At 25.9% G+C, this 17,500-nt stretch overlaps 4 protein-coding genes and 2 non-coding genes across 6 annotated transcripts in view; 4 read left to right on the top strand and 2 right to left on the bottom strand.

Annotated features, from left to right (window-relative positions):
* The window catches only part of DDB_G0276529 (hypothetical protein), a gene marked incomplete at both ends in the record, with an annotated part of 6,676 nt that extends 1,260 nt beyond the window's left edge, over positions 1-5,416 (bottom strand). The window contains 3 exons of the mRNA XM_637990.1: positions 1-2,655; positions 2,746-5,240; positions 5,347-5,416. The exon at positions 1-2,655 is cut by the window's left edge and continues 1,260 nt beyond it. Coding sequence (XP_643082.1) covers positions 1-2,655; positions 2,746-5,240; positions 5,347-5,416 — 5,220 coding nt within the window. The remainder of the gene's footprint in view (positions 2,656-2,745; positions 5,241-5,346) is intronic.
* Positions 5,417-6,018: 602 nt separating this feature from the next.
* On the bottom strand, positions 6,019-7,672 carry ercc8 (WD40 repeat-containing protein; the record flags this gene model as incomplete). The annotated part of the gene is made up of 2 exons (XM_637989.1): positions 6,019-7,387; positions 7,500-7,672. 2 exons carry the CDS (start codon positions 7,670-7,672, stop codon positions 6,019-6,021), a joined length of 1,542 nt encoding a protein of 513 aa, XP_643081.1.
* A 644-nt stretch (positions 7,673-8,316) lies between these two features.
* DDB_G0276527 (CAMKL family protein kinase) lies at positions 8,317-14,144 on the top strand (the record flags this gene model as incomplete). The annotated part of the gene is made up of 2 exons (XM_637988.1): positions 8,317-8,791; positions 8,956-14,144. 2 exons carry the CDS (start codon positions 8,317-8,319, stop codon positions 14,142-14,144), a joined length of 5,664 nt encoding a protein of 1,887 aa, XP_643080.1.
* A 395-nt stretch (positions 14,145-14,539) lies between these two features.
* On the top strand, positions 14,540-14,613 carry tRNA-Phe-GAA-7. The gene has a single exon. It is a non-coding gene; the product is annotated as a tRNA-Phe (tRNA).
* A 72-nt stretch (positions 14,614-14,685) lies between these two features.
* Positions 14,686-14,756, top strand: tRNA-Pro-UGG-9. The gene has a single exon. It is a non-coding gene; the product is annotated as a tRNA-Pro (tRNA).
* Positions 14,757-16,328: 1,572 nt separating this feature from the next.
* On the top strand, positions 16,329-17,084 carry DDB_G0276525 (hypothetical protein; the record flags this gene model as incomplete). The annotated part of the gene is made up of 1 exon (XM_637987.1): positions 16,329-17,084. The coding sequence occupies one exon, from the start codon at positions 16,329-16,331 to the stop codon at positions 17,082-17,084; it is 756 nt and encodes a 251-aa protein (XP_643079.1).
* Between the last annotated feature and the right edge of the window lie 416 nt (positions 17,085-17,500).

Here is a 17,500-nt window from a genome sequence, read left to right as displayed (position 1 = left end):
TGATTGACAATTTTCAGAGATTTTCTTTAAGGATTGATCGGTAATACCTTTTCCAGAGAGTTTTATTGATAATAGATTACGACTAGTTGAACAAATATTGAATATAGTTTGATCGGATATATAGTTACACTCTAATAAATCGATATTGGCCAATGTTGTGATATTAAATGATTGAAAGGCACCATCAGTTAGATTTACACATTTTCTTAAATCCAATGTATGAAGTTGTTTACAATTTTGTAGTAATTCATGAATTGCAAAATCAGTGATTTTCATACAACCAGAAAGATCCACAACATAAAGGTTTGGACAACCTCTTGCCAAAGAAACTATACCAGGATTTGATAATTGATAACAACCTTTCAAAATGATAACCTCTAAATTCTTACAACTCATACTAATTGAATTTAAAGCATCACTTGGTATATTGATACAATTTGCCAATGAAAGTTTCTTTAATTGTGAACAAGTTGAACCAATGGTTTTCAATGATATTGTCGATAAGAATTTTGCACCCTCTAAATCTAATGATTGCATGAATGGACTTAATAATCTTGCTAATAAACTATCATCCAATTGATTGGTTATTGGATCATTACTACCACCCTTAATTTTATCTTGACTAATTAATAATGTAATAATCTTTTGTAAGATTTCCTCTGGTATTGTTGTACCTTTTACTGATGTTAAAGAATGAATGTTTTGTACAATTTTACCAACACAAATTTGAATTAATGAGTCTGCAGTTTGTGGTGGTAAAATTTGTTTTGGTATATAATTACATGATCCATTATCAAACATTGGTTTATTATTATTATTATTATTGTTAGTGTTATTATTATTTGATATTGTTGATGATGTTGTTGTTGTTGTTGTGGTGGTTTGATTATTAATAATCATTGGAGTTGGTATTACATTACTACTATTATTTGGAGAAGTTTCAGTTGGAGTTGTTTCGGTTGTATTATTAATATTATTTACAGAGTTATCAGATTTAATTTTTTTATTTGGAGTTTCAATATCCATTTCATCAGTTGACAATTTTGGTGAATTAGATGGTGAAGAAGTTGTAGTAGTAGTTGTAGTAGTTGTTGTAGTAGTTGTAGTTGTAGTAGTTTGTTGTGATTGAGATTTTAATGGTGATTGTTTTGTTATTGGATTAACTAAATTAACATAATTTTCAATAACTGAATCGGAAACATCAATTGATGGTTTTAATTGTTGTTGACGTTTTATACGGAAAGGTGAATTTAATAAATACTGAATAGTATATTCAATATGTTTTTCAATTGAATCTAGATAAGATAAACCTTGACGTAAAATTTCAATTAGTTTTTGTTGAATTTTAGTAGAGACAGCGTATGGAATGATAGAGAAACAGCTTTCCATTATGAGATGATAGTTTACTGATGATTGTTGAAATTTAATATTTGTAACCTCTGAACAAAAAGTATCCAAACAAGTATTATAAATGATTAAATTCATATTTTGATTGAATAAAGTTTGAACACCACTAATCTTTGAACTAATATTACGATCGGTGGCAGCTTGACAATAATGCAACACTTTCATTAAATAATTCTTTTCATCATTTGGTAGGGTGATTCTGTTTAAAAGTAATTTATTGGTTTCAAAGAGTAAAGTCTTTGAAAAGCTACTGATCTCTTCTTGAAGTGTTGGTAATCTTTCAACTATATTTTCCCTCCAAAAGTTTGGTGTCCATTGTAATAAAGTTTTACATAATAGAATCACTGGATTATTACCATTGACATTGCTTAGGGTATCTGGTTTTGCATTTGTACCACCAAATGTACTATAGACAAGATTACAAAAATCATTAATATTCACCACTGCATCAGGTGATACCATTTTAAATTTAATCCATTCCATTCTTGCCATTTGTTCACATTCATTAGATTTATTTTGGAAAAGTGATTCTGATGCCTCTGAACTAACATTGGCTAACAACTTTCTTTTCCATCCTGCAAATCTAGTTCTAAATGATGTCGTTATTCTATCTATACCACTTGGTGGATTAATAACACCACGATTGTAATTATTTCTCCAATTATTATTATTTATATTATTATTATAGTTATTATTATTATTAATAACATTATTATTGTTTTTAGTAATAACATTATTATTATTATAATTATAATTATTATAATTATTATTATTATAATTATTATTATTATAATTATTATTATTATTATTATTATTATTATTATTATTATTATTATTATTATTATTATTATTATTATTATTATTATTATTATTATTATTATTTTGATTATTATTAACGTTTAAAGTATCTTTAAATGAATTTGTTAATTGTTCTTGTAAATCATTTAATTCTTTATCAGTTGGAATTGGTTTTGATCCAGTTGAATTTAATGCATCTTGTTGTTGGTATTGTTGTTGTTGTTGTTCAACTAAATGATTTAAAATTGAAGGTTTCTTTGCAATACCTTGTTTAAATTTATCCAATAAATTATGTTGAGTTGTCCATGTTGAATTATTTGAAACATGCATTAATCTTATTAAAACTGGTACATTTGATATCTCTTTCAATTGTCTAATACTTGAATATCCTTTTAATTTATACTCTGGTGGTACTGATTTATTTAAATGAATTGATGAAAATAATAAAGGCTTTATATAAAATAATAATAATAATAAAAAAATTAAGTTAATATTAATTTATAATGCATATATATTTTTTTGAAAAATATTTTAACTTACTTTAATTTTAATAATTTTAAAAGAATCTAATATTCTATGAATATTTGAAATATTTCTTGCATCTTTAAATAATTTTCTAAGTTGATTAATAACGAATGAATGAATATCTGGAAGTTGTTGTGGTGATTGTAATTGTTGTGGTGATTGTTGTTGTTGTTGTTGTTGTTGTAGAGGTGATTGCTGACTTTGGCATTGTTGTGGTGATTGTTGACTTTGGCATTGTTGTGGTGATTGTTGGCTTTGGCATTGTTGTGGTGATTGTTGACTTTGACATTGTTGAACTTGTTGCTGTTGTTGTTGTTGTTGTGGTTGTGGTTGTGGTGATGAAACTTGTTGTTGTTGAAGTTTTTGTTGTAGTTGTTGTTGTAATTGAAATTGACGATGTTCACCTAATTCAAGGAATTGAATAGAACCATCATCAGCAGAAAACTTTTGAGTGAATTTTGAAGCTAATAATAAATCAGCAAGATCAGCAGATAAACCACGATAATCAATTGATAATAAAATTTGATCAGCATCATCCAAAATACGAGTGATTGTAAACTTTGAAATGTTACCTCTTTTAGAATCATCGGATATCATTGTGATTTCACGTTTATTGAATAGGACACTTGAAGGTAATTTGATATGTAATAAATTTAAAATACAACCATAAACTGATAAAACCTCTTTAACCTTTTCACGAACATAAATTCTATCGATATTGTGATCTTTACCCAAGCCTTTAAATTGAATTCTTTTACCAAATAACTTTTTAAATTTCTCTTTAATGGGTATATCCCAATAGGAGTTAATATCTTCCACCACTCTAACCATTCTATTGCTACCACTGGTACCACTATTGATACTACTCGTACTACTTGAACTACTTTGATTTGAATAATCAAAAGTTGCACCATCAACAACCGATGAGTAAACCCATTGCAATGATTGTAATCTATTTGGATTCATTGGTATGGTTTTATCCTCTGAATATTGATGTAATTCCCAAAGTATGACACGAACTTCACTCTCTTGTAGGAATTCAACATTTAATTCACAGATAGCACCATAGGTGAATTTAAATTGTTGATTTGGACCCAATCTACCTTGTGGTAATATAAAAGCATGACTATCATTAACTTGAGGTATCTTTTTAGTTAAATATTGACTGGTAGTATAAACACGTTCAAATTCATTATCCCTTTCTTTATCCCAATTTATTGATTGATAAAATGATTGATCCAATATCATCTTTTGATCAATTTGACTCTTACTTATATTCATTAATTTAGTTTTTAATTTATCTAATAAAAAGTATTCATTATTTGACATAATATGATCGGTTGAAATTGTATTTGTTGTTGAAGTTGTTGAAGTTGAAGTTGTATCATGTTGTGGTTTTAAAGATAATCTATGATTACCTAATATTGGTCTAATTGAATTTAAAGAAGGTGTAAAAGTTGAATGTAATAAAGTATTTAATAAAAATGATTTACCAATACCAGTTGGACCAATGATAACAATACTATGTTTATTTTTAACCCAAACCCAACTTGATAAATGTGATGTTGAGAATGTTCCACTCATCATTCCTGATAAACTCATTGTACTATTCTTGTTGTTGTTATTATTAAAATTATTATTTGATCTTGGTAATAGAGGTTCCTTAAATCTTGTTGATTTAGTTGGTGATGTTGGTGATGTTGGCGTTGTTTTCAATTTATCAAATTTATAAGAATTATAAACATCATATGGTGTCATTGGTGATATTAATACTGATTGATGTTGTGGAGTTTTTGGTGGTGATGGTGATCTAATTGGTGTACTATTATTTGATGTCATTGTTGTAGTAGTTGTTGTATTTGTAGTTAGTGATGGTGATGTTATCATATTATTATTATTATTATTATTATTTGTATCATGATTTATAAGATTATCAATTTTCATTATATTATTAAAACCTGAAATTGTCTCCATATTATTATTATTATTATTATTATTGTTGTTGTTGTTATTTAAACTCTTTGTTGAAGAATTTAAATTAAAAACTTTACTTAAATTACCAATTGAATTATTACAACTATTTACTGATGATGAAGCTGATGTATTACAATTACTACTTGCATTACTACCACTAACACTAAGTAAACTACTATCATAAGTCATTGAATAATGATTACTATTTATATCTTGATGTCTTGGTGATTGTTGTTGTTTACTATAGATGGTTGATTTATGTGATGAAGGTATATCTGTATTTAAATCTGTTCTAACTATAAACATTCCATTATTATCTCTTGTATAATTACTATTAATATCACTATTTATGCTACTACTACTATCACTCATAAAATTACTAAATAAATTTTGAGTACTATTGTTGTTTATAGTACTACTAGCTGGCCATTTTGGTAATGAAAATCCACCATTTTCTTCTTTTTCTTGCTCTTGTTTTATTAATTTATCTATCTCAATAAAATGCTCACTATATAATTCATCTTCTTCACCTTTGGCTATAAATAATAATAAAAATTAATTAAAATTTATGACTATTAGTAAATTCCAAAATTTATTAAAAAAAAAAAAAAAAAAAAAAAAAAAAAAAAAAAAAAAACCTACGTATTTCTTGTAAAAATCTCCGCTTGCCTGATGATTGGCTTTGTATTTTATTATAATTATTATTTGACATTTTAATTTTTATATATTAAAATGAAAATACTTTTTTTTTTTTTTTTCTTTATTTTTTTTTGTATATAATTTATTTAATTTTTTTTTTTTTGTTTTGAAAATTTAAAAAAAAAAAAAAAAAAAAAAAAAATTGTAATAATATAACTTGGTACTATTACAATACCATTTAATGAAAAAAAAAAAAAAAAAAAAAAGAAAAAAAAGAAAAGAAAAAAATAGAACAATTAGAATCGATTTTTGTTTTAATTTTTTTTTTATTTTCCTTTTCTTTTTCTTTTTTGTTTTAATTTTTTTTTTTTTTTTCAAAAAATATTTTTTTTTTATTTTTTTTATTTTTTTGAAACATTTGGAATTTTCAGTTTACTTTTTTTTTGAAAATTGCTTTTTTTTTTTTTTTTTTTTTTTTTTTTTTTTTTTTGAAAAATAAAAAAATGGATGGAAGTCGAAATTTTAATTTTAATTTTTATTTTTATTTATTTTTTTTTTTTGTTTTAGTCGTGATATTTTTTTTTATTCAAAAAATGAAATTGAATTATTCGACACCGCTTTTTTTTTTTTTTTTTATAAATTTAATTTTTTAATTTTTTAATTTTTTTTTTTTCACTAATCATCACTCCAATTATCAACATCTTCTAAAGTTGTCGGAGGAGATATTGTTGTTGATGTTGTTGTTGTTGTTGAAGTTTTAGTTGTTGTATTAGTAGTAACTTGAAAATTATTATTATCATCATCATTATTTTGATTATTTTGTTTTTCTTCATTTAAAAATTGTTGATCATCAATTTGATCATCATTTGAATTATCCCAATACAAAGTTAATCTATCATTTGAACCAGAGATTAAAGCTTGATCACAATGATTAAAAACACAACAATTGACTTTTTCAAAATGACCTTTTAATTGACGTACTAAATTACCTGTTGCAGTTTCATAAACATGAATCGCTCTACCATTTGGATGAAATAGATATTGACCATTGGTAGATAAACAAATTTGATTTGGTATTTTGTGAACATTGTGAGCATTTGGATAATTGATCATTGTATTTGCACCACCTTTTTGAATATCCCATAATCTAATTTTACTATCAGCTCCTGTACTAACTAAATAATTACCATCGGGTGTCCAAGCAATTGATGTGATTGTACCATTATGAGCAGTTGGTACCTCTTTTTTCAATGTTAAATTAGCTGATCCACCAATACCACCACCACCACCACCAATATTTCTTTTCTCAATAATTGAACTACTACTGGTTTGAAGTGATTTAGGTTTATGTAATTTTTGTCTATACCTTTTTGATTGCTTTAAATCATTCTTATTACCACCACCAATATCATTACCAACATCATCATTACTTTCACCACCACTACCACCACCAACACCAATACCAATACCACTACCATTATATTGATCTAAAGCAAATAGAAATGTATCACCTCTACGTATATCCCATAATCTAATTGTTTTATCTTTTGAAGCGGTTGCAATTAAATTTGGAGAGAAAGGTGACCACTTAATTGAGAGTACACTTTCACGATGACCTGTTAAACAATGAACGGAAGAGTTTGTACGCATATCACATAGTCTAACTTTTGGATCAGTTGTTGCAGCGGCAATTAATAAATTGGTACAATTAACTTGAGAGTAGGATATTGAATTTACACAATTCTCAAGATAAAATGTTTGTGAAACTTGTCCAAGATTAGTATCCCATACTTCAACATTACCATTAACACCACCAATAAAAAATATTCCTGTATCAATTGGGTACCATTGAACACTTGATATACCTTTTAATAAAATACCTTCACTATTACTATTATTATTATTATTATTATTATTACTTTTTCTATTTATTTTTAATATTGGTTGAAATTCTGTTTTAATTTCATTATTTTTTTTATTATTTAATAAATTTTCAAATAAATCATAAATTTGTATTATTCCATCACCACTAACAGATAATAAACTATATATATATATGACAGAGAGAAAAAAAAAAAAAAAAGAAAATAGTTAGAAAAATTTTATTTTTAAAATAAATTTAAAATTTTAATATTAAATATATTATTATACATTACTATCTATTTTCAGCAACATCAATATCTAAATGATTGATAGGACCTTTATTATAGTTTATAATTTGTTTATATACTGATAAATCGAGATGTCTTATACTTCTTTTAATTTCATCAATTATTTCTCTTCTTTCATTACATATACCAAGTTCTCTTTTCAGTAGAAATTTATTCATTCATCCAAATATTTTAAATTATAAAAAAAAAAAAAATAAAAAAAAAAAAAGTTTATAATCTTTTTTTTTTTTATTTGTTTTTTTTTTTTATTATATTTGTTCAATCTCTTATAATTTGGGTTGGTTTGGAAACTTTTCTAAAAATTTCAAAAAAAAAAAAAAAAAAAAAAAAAAAAAAAAAGAATTTTTTTTTATTTTTAAATTAATTTCTTTTCTTTTTTTTTTTTTTTTTTTTTTTTTTTTAATTTTTATTTTTAGTTTTTATTTTTATTTTTTTTTTTTATTCTCCCACTTTTTATAAAAACAAATCGAATGCTGAAAAAAAAATTAGATTGATATTTTTGGGATAGAGAAATTAAAAAAAAAAAAAAAAAAAAAGTAGGCTTAAGACCACGTAGAATAGTTTTGAACACGGTTACAAATTTGGTCTCGTTTTTTTTTTTTTTTTTTTTTTTTTTAAATTTTTTTTTTTTTTTTTATCATTTTTATCATAATCCACAGTTTAAATATTTAACATAAATAATTTTAAGTCATATTTAATATATTAAAAAAAAAAAAAAAAAAAAAAAAAAAAAATTAGAATAATAAAAAAAAAAAAAAAAAAAAAAAATAATATATATATATATACATATATACATTTATAAATGTCATTATTCTTCAAGTCAATAAAGAGTAAGATTGAAGAAACATTAAATCATACGCCACAAGTTAATTTATTCAATAACAGTAATAATGGAGGCAATAACAGTAATAATGGAGGTAATAATTCAACACCAACCTTAACAAAAACTCCATCAACAACCAATTTCCCATATAATGATTATAAAAATTATACATATAAATATGTTTATGATAATACCGATAATTATAACTTTAATAATAATAATAACAATAACAATAATAATAATAATAATAATAATAATAATACAAAAGAAAATAATTTTAAAAGTATAAGAGAAAGTGCATCAATATATAAAAATAATGAAGAAATTAATAATGACGATAATAATACTATAATAAATAAAAAAAAGATTGAGGAAGAAGAGGATGAAACTAATTTCGATACTTCATTAATTCCGAAACTTGGTCATGAAGATAAAGATGAATTAGAAAGCGATCGTATGTATTATTATTATTATTATTATTATTATTATTATTATTATTATTATTATTATTATTATTATTATTATTATTATTATTATTATTATTATTATTATTATTATTATTATTATTATTATTATTATTAATTATTAATTAATTATTAATTATTATTTTGATAATAGATTATATAACAATATGGGGTAATGGTATTAGAAATTATAAAAATTGTAATATGAGTAGTATAGGATTTTCAGAGATGTATAATCAACAAAAGATTGTATTGATATCAACGGGAGCAATTCATAGTTCATTCATAACGGATCAAGGTAATCTTTATACATTTGGAGATGGTTTATTGGGTAAATTAGGTCATGGTAATCTTGAATCATATAGTTCACCTAAATTGGTTGAATTCTTTCAAACAAAACCATCATTAAGAGTTGTATCCATTGCAAATGGTGGTAAACATTCATTAGCATTAACAATTTGTGGTAAAGTTTATAGTTGGGGTGGTAATGATAGTTGTCAATTAGGTTTAGGTAATGGTTCATCATCATCATATTATTCACTACCACAATTAATTAATTTTAATATTAGTTATAATAATAATAATAATAACAACAATAACAATAGTACTAATAATAATAATAATAATAATAATGACGGTGCACAACAACAATTTTCATTATCTCAAAATAGTAGTAGTAATAATAATAAAATTAAAATTGTTAAATTATCATGCGGTACGAATAGATCGGCAGTGATTACAGATAAAGGTTTATTATTTACATTTGGTAGAGGTGATCATGGTAGATTAGGATTAGGTGAACAATCATTGTTAATGCAATCAACACCAAAATTAGTTCAATCATTACAAGGTCATTTCATTATTGATATGTCAAGTGGTGGTGGTCATTCATTGGTATTAACAAATAAAGGTTTAGTTTTTTCATTTGGTAGAAATGATCAAGGTCAATTAGGTATTGGTTGCTTTTCAAATCAACAAACTATACCAAAACAAATTCAATGGTTTCAAACATCTCAACAACAACAACAACAACCAATTAATATTATTAAAGTTTCAGCAGGTGGTTATCATTCAATTGCAATATCAGATAATAATGATACATATGCATGGGGTAGAAGTGATTATGGTGTACTTGGTACATCGATTGATGTTCAAGGTGATAGGAATTTACCAGTATTAATTAATAGCAATAGCGTTGTTGTTGATAATGTAAAGTTTATAGATGTTTCGAGTGGTTTTCAACATAATGTAGCAATGTCTATTGATGGCTCATTATATTCTTGGGGATGTAATGCTGGTCAAAGATTAGGTTTTAAAAGTGATGAAAATCAATTAACACCAAAGAAATGTTTTATAAATTCAAAAGATTCAAAACCATTATTATTTACGTGTGGTGAAATTATTACAATAATTGTTGAAAAAAGATTTAAAGAACCAATTATTAAAACAGAATTACAATTACCATCATCAACTCAATCACAACAACAAACAGAATTATCATTACCATCAAGTGTTAATAGTAGTAGTGATAGTAATTTTAATAAATCAATAATTGATAATAGTTCAACAACGACAATAATAAAACAAACAAATAATAATATAAAATCAACAACAACAACAATAATAACAAGACCATCATCACCAACACCATCATTTTTATCATTAGCAAATGAAGGTAAAGATTTATTAAATAGTACACAAAGTAATTTTATTGAATGGATGACATTAATTTCAAAATCAAAAGGATTATTAAATTTAATTCAAATGAAAGCAACTAGTAGTTTACCAAATTTAGGACTTTCAATTGAAAAGAAGAATAAAGATTTCGATGATATAAATAGACAATTGAAATTATTGGTAAATTCAAATTTATCACTTTCACCATTACCTGATAATATTCAATCTGAAATCGATAGATTGGTTTTATCAAGAAATCAACTTGGTTTAGGATTAGTATCAGAATATCAAACTTCAATTGATTATTGGTTAGAAATTAAACAACAAAAAGATTTAACTTTTTTAAATTTATCAAAATTATTAAATTTATCAACTATAACTACAACTACAACTTCAAATACAACAACTACAACCACAGCAACAACAACAACAACAACAACAACAACAACAAATTTAATAAATAAAAAAGTTTTAGTTCATCAGGATGAAAAACAACAACAACGAGAGAAATCAGAAACAGAATTAGAAGAGGAACAAGATGAAGAAGAAGAAGATAGCGAAATAAAGAATGGAACATTAACAGCAATTGAAATTCAACAACAAAGTTTTTATTTAGTTGAAAGATTAAATCAAGGATTAGGTAATTTTTGTAATAATATTATGGATTCTACTACAATGGTCCAACCTTTAACAACAGCAACTGCATCATCAACAACAGCAACAGCAACAGCAACAACGACAACAGCAAATACAACAAATAGTAGTGGAATTATTAATAAAAATTTTGGAGAATCATTAAGATTATCAATGGAAGAAATTCAATTAATTGTATTAGAAACTCAAAAATATGCAATTAAATATCATTCATTACTTTCACAACAATTACAACAGTGTGATGATTTAATTAATATTCATCGTGGTAAATTAGTAGAGGTTCAAGATTTTTTAAATAAATCAAAATTGGCTCAATCTTTATTAGAACAAAGAGAGAAATTAAAATCTGATTATAGATTTTGTAAAAGAAATAGTATTGAATTAAGTAAAAAAATTGAAGTTATAGAATTAGATTATGATCAAAATTTATGTGATGATGATGATAATAATCATGAAAATAATAGTGTAAATAATAATAGTAATAATAATAATAATAATAATAATAATAATAATAATAATAATAATAATAATAATAATAATAATAATAATATAGATAATAATATAAATAGTAATAGTATAAATGATAGTAGTAATAATAATAATAATAATAATAATATTGAAAAATTAAAAAATGAATTAATTAAATTAAAAAAAGATGAACAGAAATTATTAAGTAATCAACAAGAAATAAATGAATTAATTATTGAAATATTAGATAAATATGTACCAGAATTTAAAATTAAATTAAGAGCAAATGATAAAATTTCATCAAGAATTAAAGATACAGGATTATTAGTAACCGATAGAAAATTTCAACATTATGATATTATTAAAACTTTATCAACACATCCACATAATGTTTATTTGGCAAATTTTAATGATCAATTAGTTGTATTGAAAGAATTTGGAATTGGTGATGCATTTGGTAAACAAATTTTCGAGAGACAAGTATCATTATTGAAACAAATGAATCATAAATGTATTATGCCAATTCAAGCTGTATTCTATGATAGAAATGCATTTATGCAAATGGAGTATATTTCTGGTGGTAATCTATTAGATTGGTGTAGAAATAATAATAATGATAATGAAAATAATAAAAGACGACAACCTTGGGAAATTCAAAAAATATTTCAACAAATCATTCAAGCTATTGCTTATATGCATTCAAATTGTATTATTCATAGAGATTTAAAATTGGAAAATGTTTTAATTAGACAAGATGGTACACCAGTAATCTCTGATTTTGATTTAAGTAAAGATATCTCTGCAAATGTTAATGTTACAGTTTTCAATATTAATGGTGGTACTGAATTATATAAAGCACCTGAAATGAAAGAACAAAATGTTAAGGGTAGTTATTCAACTGATATTTGGGCATTTGGTGTTATGTTATATAAATGTATTTTTCAATTTGTTAATAATAATAATAATGGTAATAATGGTAAAAATAATAATAGTGATGGTAATGAAAATGATAATAATAATAATAATAATTTTTTAATAATAAGAGAACCATTTTTATTACCAGAAGAAAATAATTTACCATTACCAGCAAATCATTCAGATCAAAGATTAATATCATTATTATCATCAATATTTCAAAGAAATCCAAAACTTAGACCAACTGCTCATCAAATTGCAGTTCATCCATACTTTGTAACTTCATTGGTAGAGGATTTATTATCATCAAGAACATTAATTGATTGTAGAGAAAAGATTGCTGCATTTAGAGCTCATATATCATCATTATCAGAGATGGCAGAAGAAATGAGTGAATCACTTCAATTAACTGTACGTCGTGAACATTTAGTACTAGATTTCTTTCAATTCTTTTTTAAAAAAATTGAATCAAATAAATTATTTTGCAGATTAGAAGTTTCTTTTCAAGGTGAAAAAGGTTTAGATTTAGGTGGTTTATCATCTGAAATGTATTCATTATTATTTAGTGATAATCAAATTATTGATAATTCAAATAATTCAAATAATAGTGTTTCTTATTCAATTCCAAAAAATAGTTTATTTTCAAAAAAATTCAATTTGTTTGAAAATAGTGGAACAGAATCACCATTTTATTTATTAAATTCAAATGATTTATTTAATAATAATAACAATAATAATGAAGAAAATAATAATAATAATAATAATAATAATAATAATAATAATAATAATAATAATAATAATAATAATAATAATAATAATAATAATAATAATAATAATAATAATGAAGAAAATCCATTATTAATTTTAAAAAATGAATTTACAATTTTTAAAATTTTAGGTAAAATATTTTTAAAATCAATTATTGATGGTAAACCAATACCAGATTGTTTTCCAACATCATTTTTTAAATATTTATTAGGAGTTAAAGTAAATTTAAGAGATTTAGAAATTTATGATCCACAATTAGCACAATCATTTAAAAAGGTTTTAGTATTGGATAATATTGAAGAATATTTATCAACAACATTTGAAGGTTTAATTGAAGGTGGTGAATCAATACCAGTTACAGATTTAAATAAAGAGGAATTCATTCAAAGAAATATTGAAAGAGTTTTAGTAGGTTGTAGACAATCGAAATTGGAAGCATTTAAATCTGGTTTCATGTCAATCGATAGTTTAAATGCCCATTTTGCACTTTTCTCTCCAACTGAATTACAATTATTAATGTGTGGTAATACTTTGGTGGATTCAAGTGTTTTACAAAAGAATTTCAAATTCATTGGTTTCCCTGACACTTCTTCAACTCCAAAAGATTTTCGTAGAGCAGTTGATGAAATGAATCAAGATGAAATTCGTTTATTCCTAAGATTCGTCACTGGAATGGTTGCATTACCACTATCTGGTTTTGAAAAATCAATTTCAATCATTCAAGTACCATTAAGTCAAAAATTACCTTGTGCTCATACTTGTAGTTATCAATTGGATTTACCTGATTATAATGATTTTGATACTACTAAAAAGAAATTAATTAAAATGTTAGAATATGTAGATGGTTTTGCTTTTATTTAATTTAAAAAAAACTTTACTATAAAATAATAATAATAATAATAATAATAATAATAATAATAATAATAATAATAATAATAATAATTACTTTTTTTTATTTTTTAATTTTTTTTACCCTTAATCAATGGTTCGAGAAATAAAAAGTTATTAATGCATTATTAATAAATTTAAATTGGCTTTAAAAAATTAATTTTCTTCTAATCCTTTATTCATGTTCATCAAATTTTTTAATTGTGGGGAAAAAGAACCATTTTTTTTATTTTCTCTTGTGTTGAAATTATATGTAAAAAAAAAAAAAATAGGATGCTATTGAAATCCTTTAATTTCATTTGAATCTCGATATTTTTAAAAAAATTACTCGAACCCTTATTAAGTATAAAAAATAAAAATTTCATCAAGCCTTAGTAGCTCAGTTGGTACGAGCGTGAGACTGAAGATCTTAAGGTCGCTGGTTCGATCCCGGCCTGAGGCAAATTTTTATAATTCACAATCGTAAAAGATTAAAGGAATAATATTAGATATTAAAATTCAAAAATTCCAAAATGGGAGATTAGTTAAGTGGTATAATGCTACCTTTGGGTGGTAGCGTCCTGAGTTCGATTCTCGGATCTCCCCACTTTTTTCAATTCCTTTTTTCAATTCCTTTTTTCAATTCCTTTTTTCAATTCCTTTTTTCAATTCCTTTTTTCAATTCCTTTTTTCAATTCCTTTTTTCAATTCCTTTTTTCAATTCCTTTTTTCAATTCCTTTTTTCAATTCCTTTTTTCAATTCCTTTTTTCAATTCCTTTTTTCAATTTATACCGCTTTTAGGTAAAAAAAAAAAAAAAATTCCTTTTTTCAATTCCTTTTTTCAATTCCTTTTTTCAATTCCTTTTTTCAATTCCTTTTTTCAATTCCTTTTTTCAATCGGTGAGATACAACACAGCAATACCCAAAGTATTCATAAACATCAACAGCATTTCTCACCAAAAAGGTAGAAACACCTTCTTCTCAAGATCACTTCCAGGTATCAACCACGAAAGAGACACCAGATGCAAGATCTGTGGCCACCTATTCAGAGACCCTTATTCTCACCTCTTCACTCTATGCCGAGATATCCTAGATATTGAAAAAACCATCATATCAACAGTTAACAAATTATCATTCATCAAAATCCACAGATGGTCAATGGATACCTTAGACATATCAAAATATAACAGAACTGAGAGAATCTTCCCCAATCTCATAGGAATAATAGCACACCAATTATGGAAGATAATCTGTCAAAAATTGTTCAACACTGATGAAAGCAAACCAGAGCCAAAATTCGAGCAAAAGGTCATAGAAACAGAATTACTAAATCTCATCGAAACTGAAAAATTCATCACACTATAGAAAATCAAACACGACGAAGCAATACTAAAAAACACCAATCAAGATCTTCACAAATACAAATTCAACAAAGCCTGGCAAACCCCAGTAGTTCCGAACCCTCTTCCAATTTAAGTAGTAGTAAAAAAAAAAAAAAAAAAAAAAAAAAATATAATATAGTTTAAAAAATTTAATACAATTGAATAATAAAAATAAAATCGTTTAACAAACACCGCCGAAAAGACACAAGGACATTCCTTGAAGGTCTGATCACAGGTAAAAAAAAAAAAAAAAAAAAATTCCTTTTTTCAATTCCTTTTTTCAATTCCTTTTTTCAATCCCTTTTTTCAATTCCTTTTTTCAACTATGTAATTGCTCCTACACCACTTTTAGGTAAAAAAAAAAAAAAAAACAAAAACCGTACCGCGATCAAGAGGATACAAGATACACGTGAAAAGTAATTCATCCTTTTCTATCCTTAATCTCGGTCAATTTTAACCAATCTTTCAAAAAAAATCACCAATCCACCACGATCTACAGATCTAACTTACCAAATCGCCGATTCAAAGGAATCCCATCGAGATGAATTCCTACGCAGACGCGGCTAAAATGGCCAACCCCTCCACCCATATGGACGAGGCATCGGAGAACTTCATTAAAGAATTCTCCACAAAAACAGCAGAGATAAAGGAGACCTACCCCAAACTATCAATAGGCCTCAAAGACATCTCCAAATACTGCGAGACCATATTGAACATGACTGCTACGAGAAGAACAACGGATTCTACCCAATTACACTCGAATTCCCCAAAATGGATCTCAAGGGGTTAGAAGAAATGAGAAAAACACTCTCAAACTACGATATCCCAATCGACAAGATATACATAGGCAAAGGAACTAGAAAAACGATCCACCTGATGATCAAAAACGAACAATCTCTCATAAATATCATTAGAGATAGAAGCAAATTGGGAACCTTCATCACCTCCAGTAGAGACTTCCACGTCCTCACAGGAAGAGTAAGAATTCCCAGAGAAAAGGCAGGAATAGTGGACGCCCTCATCAAAACTGCCTTTGCAGAAGAAATACCCTATGCAATATACAATACTATATACTCCACCGACCACCTCATAGTATTCGGTCTAATAGAATGCAAAATTGGCGATCAAATGAAATCTGGCCAACACATTACAGAAATCGCAAACTTTACCATCAGAACGGCCACCAAAACCTACTCCTCACAAAAGAAAAACAAGAAAGTAGAGACAAACAACACGGAGGAACCATTAGAAGATGAGATGACAGATCCTCCTTACACCCAAAACAGGATAGCAATCAAATCCTCTCAACCAAAACCACAACAACAAACAAACAACCCAGCAAACAATCAGTCTGATAAACAATCAACCCAAGAGAAAAAAGCCCAAGCAAAAAAGTCATCTCTACCTCTTCCCCCAAAAACCCAGCAGAATCTCAATCTGTCAAACCCACCACAACCACTACCACAACATCCAACGCCATCCAAAAAGACAATGCCAACAAAACGAGCACTAACATCCATTCATCCTCGGAAAACAGAGAGAAGACACTAAACATCCCTCCATCACATAAACGCAAGAACGAGGAAATCCACTCAAACAATGAAGTCAACCAACTCTCACCAACAATAAACAGAAGCAACCCTTACATCCCATCCACCCCTAAGACACCTGTCAATAAAGAAAGGAAAGGAATCATTGAGAGCTTCATAGAGAGTATCTACCCTTCACCATCCAAACCGCAGCTATACGACTCCCAAGAGGAGATCGATATCATCTCATAATGGTAGTAATCAAAATCAACCAATGGAATGTCAGAGGTTGGGGCACTGACACCTCCTTCAAAAACAAAACAGACTTTATCAAATCCCAATCCCCCCCAAACTCATTGGCAATAACCATAGTCAATGAACTCAACGCCCACGCACTACCAGCAAGGGCGAATTCTGCAGATATCCATCACACTGGCG

Source organism: Dictyostelium discoideum, assembly GCF_000004695.1.
Source record: "Dictyostelium discoideum AX4 chromosome 2 chromosome, whole genome shotgun sequence".
Lineage (NCBI taxonomy): Eukaryota > Evosea > Eumycetozoa > Dictyosteliales > Dictyosteliaceae > Dictyostelium > Dictyostelium discoideum.
This window is presented reverse-complemented; position numbering and strand designations above follow the sequence as displayed.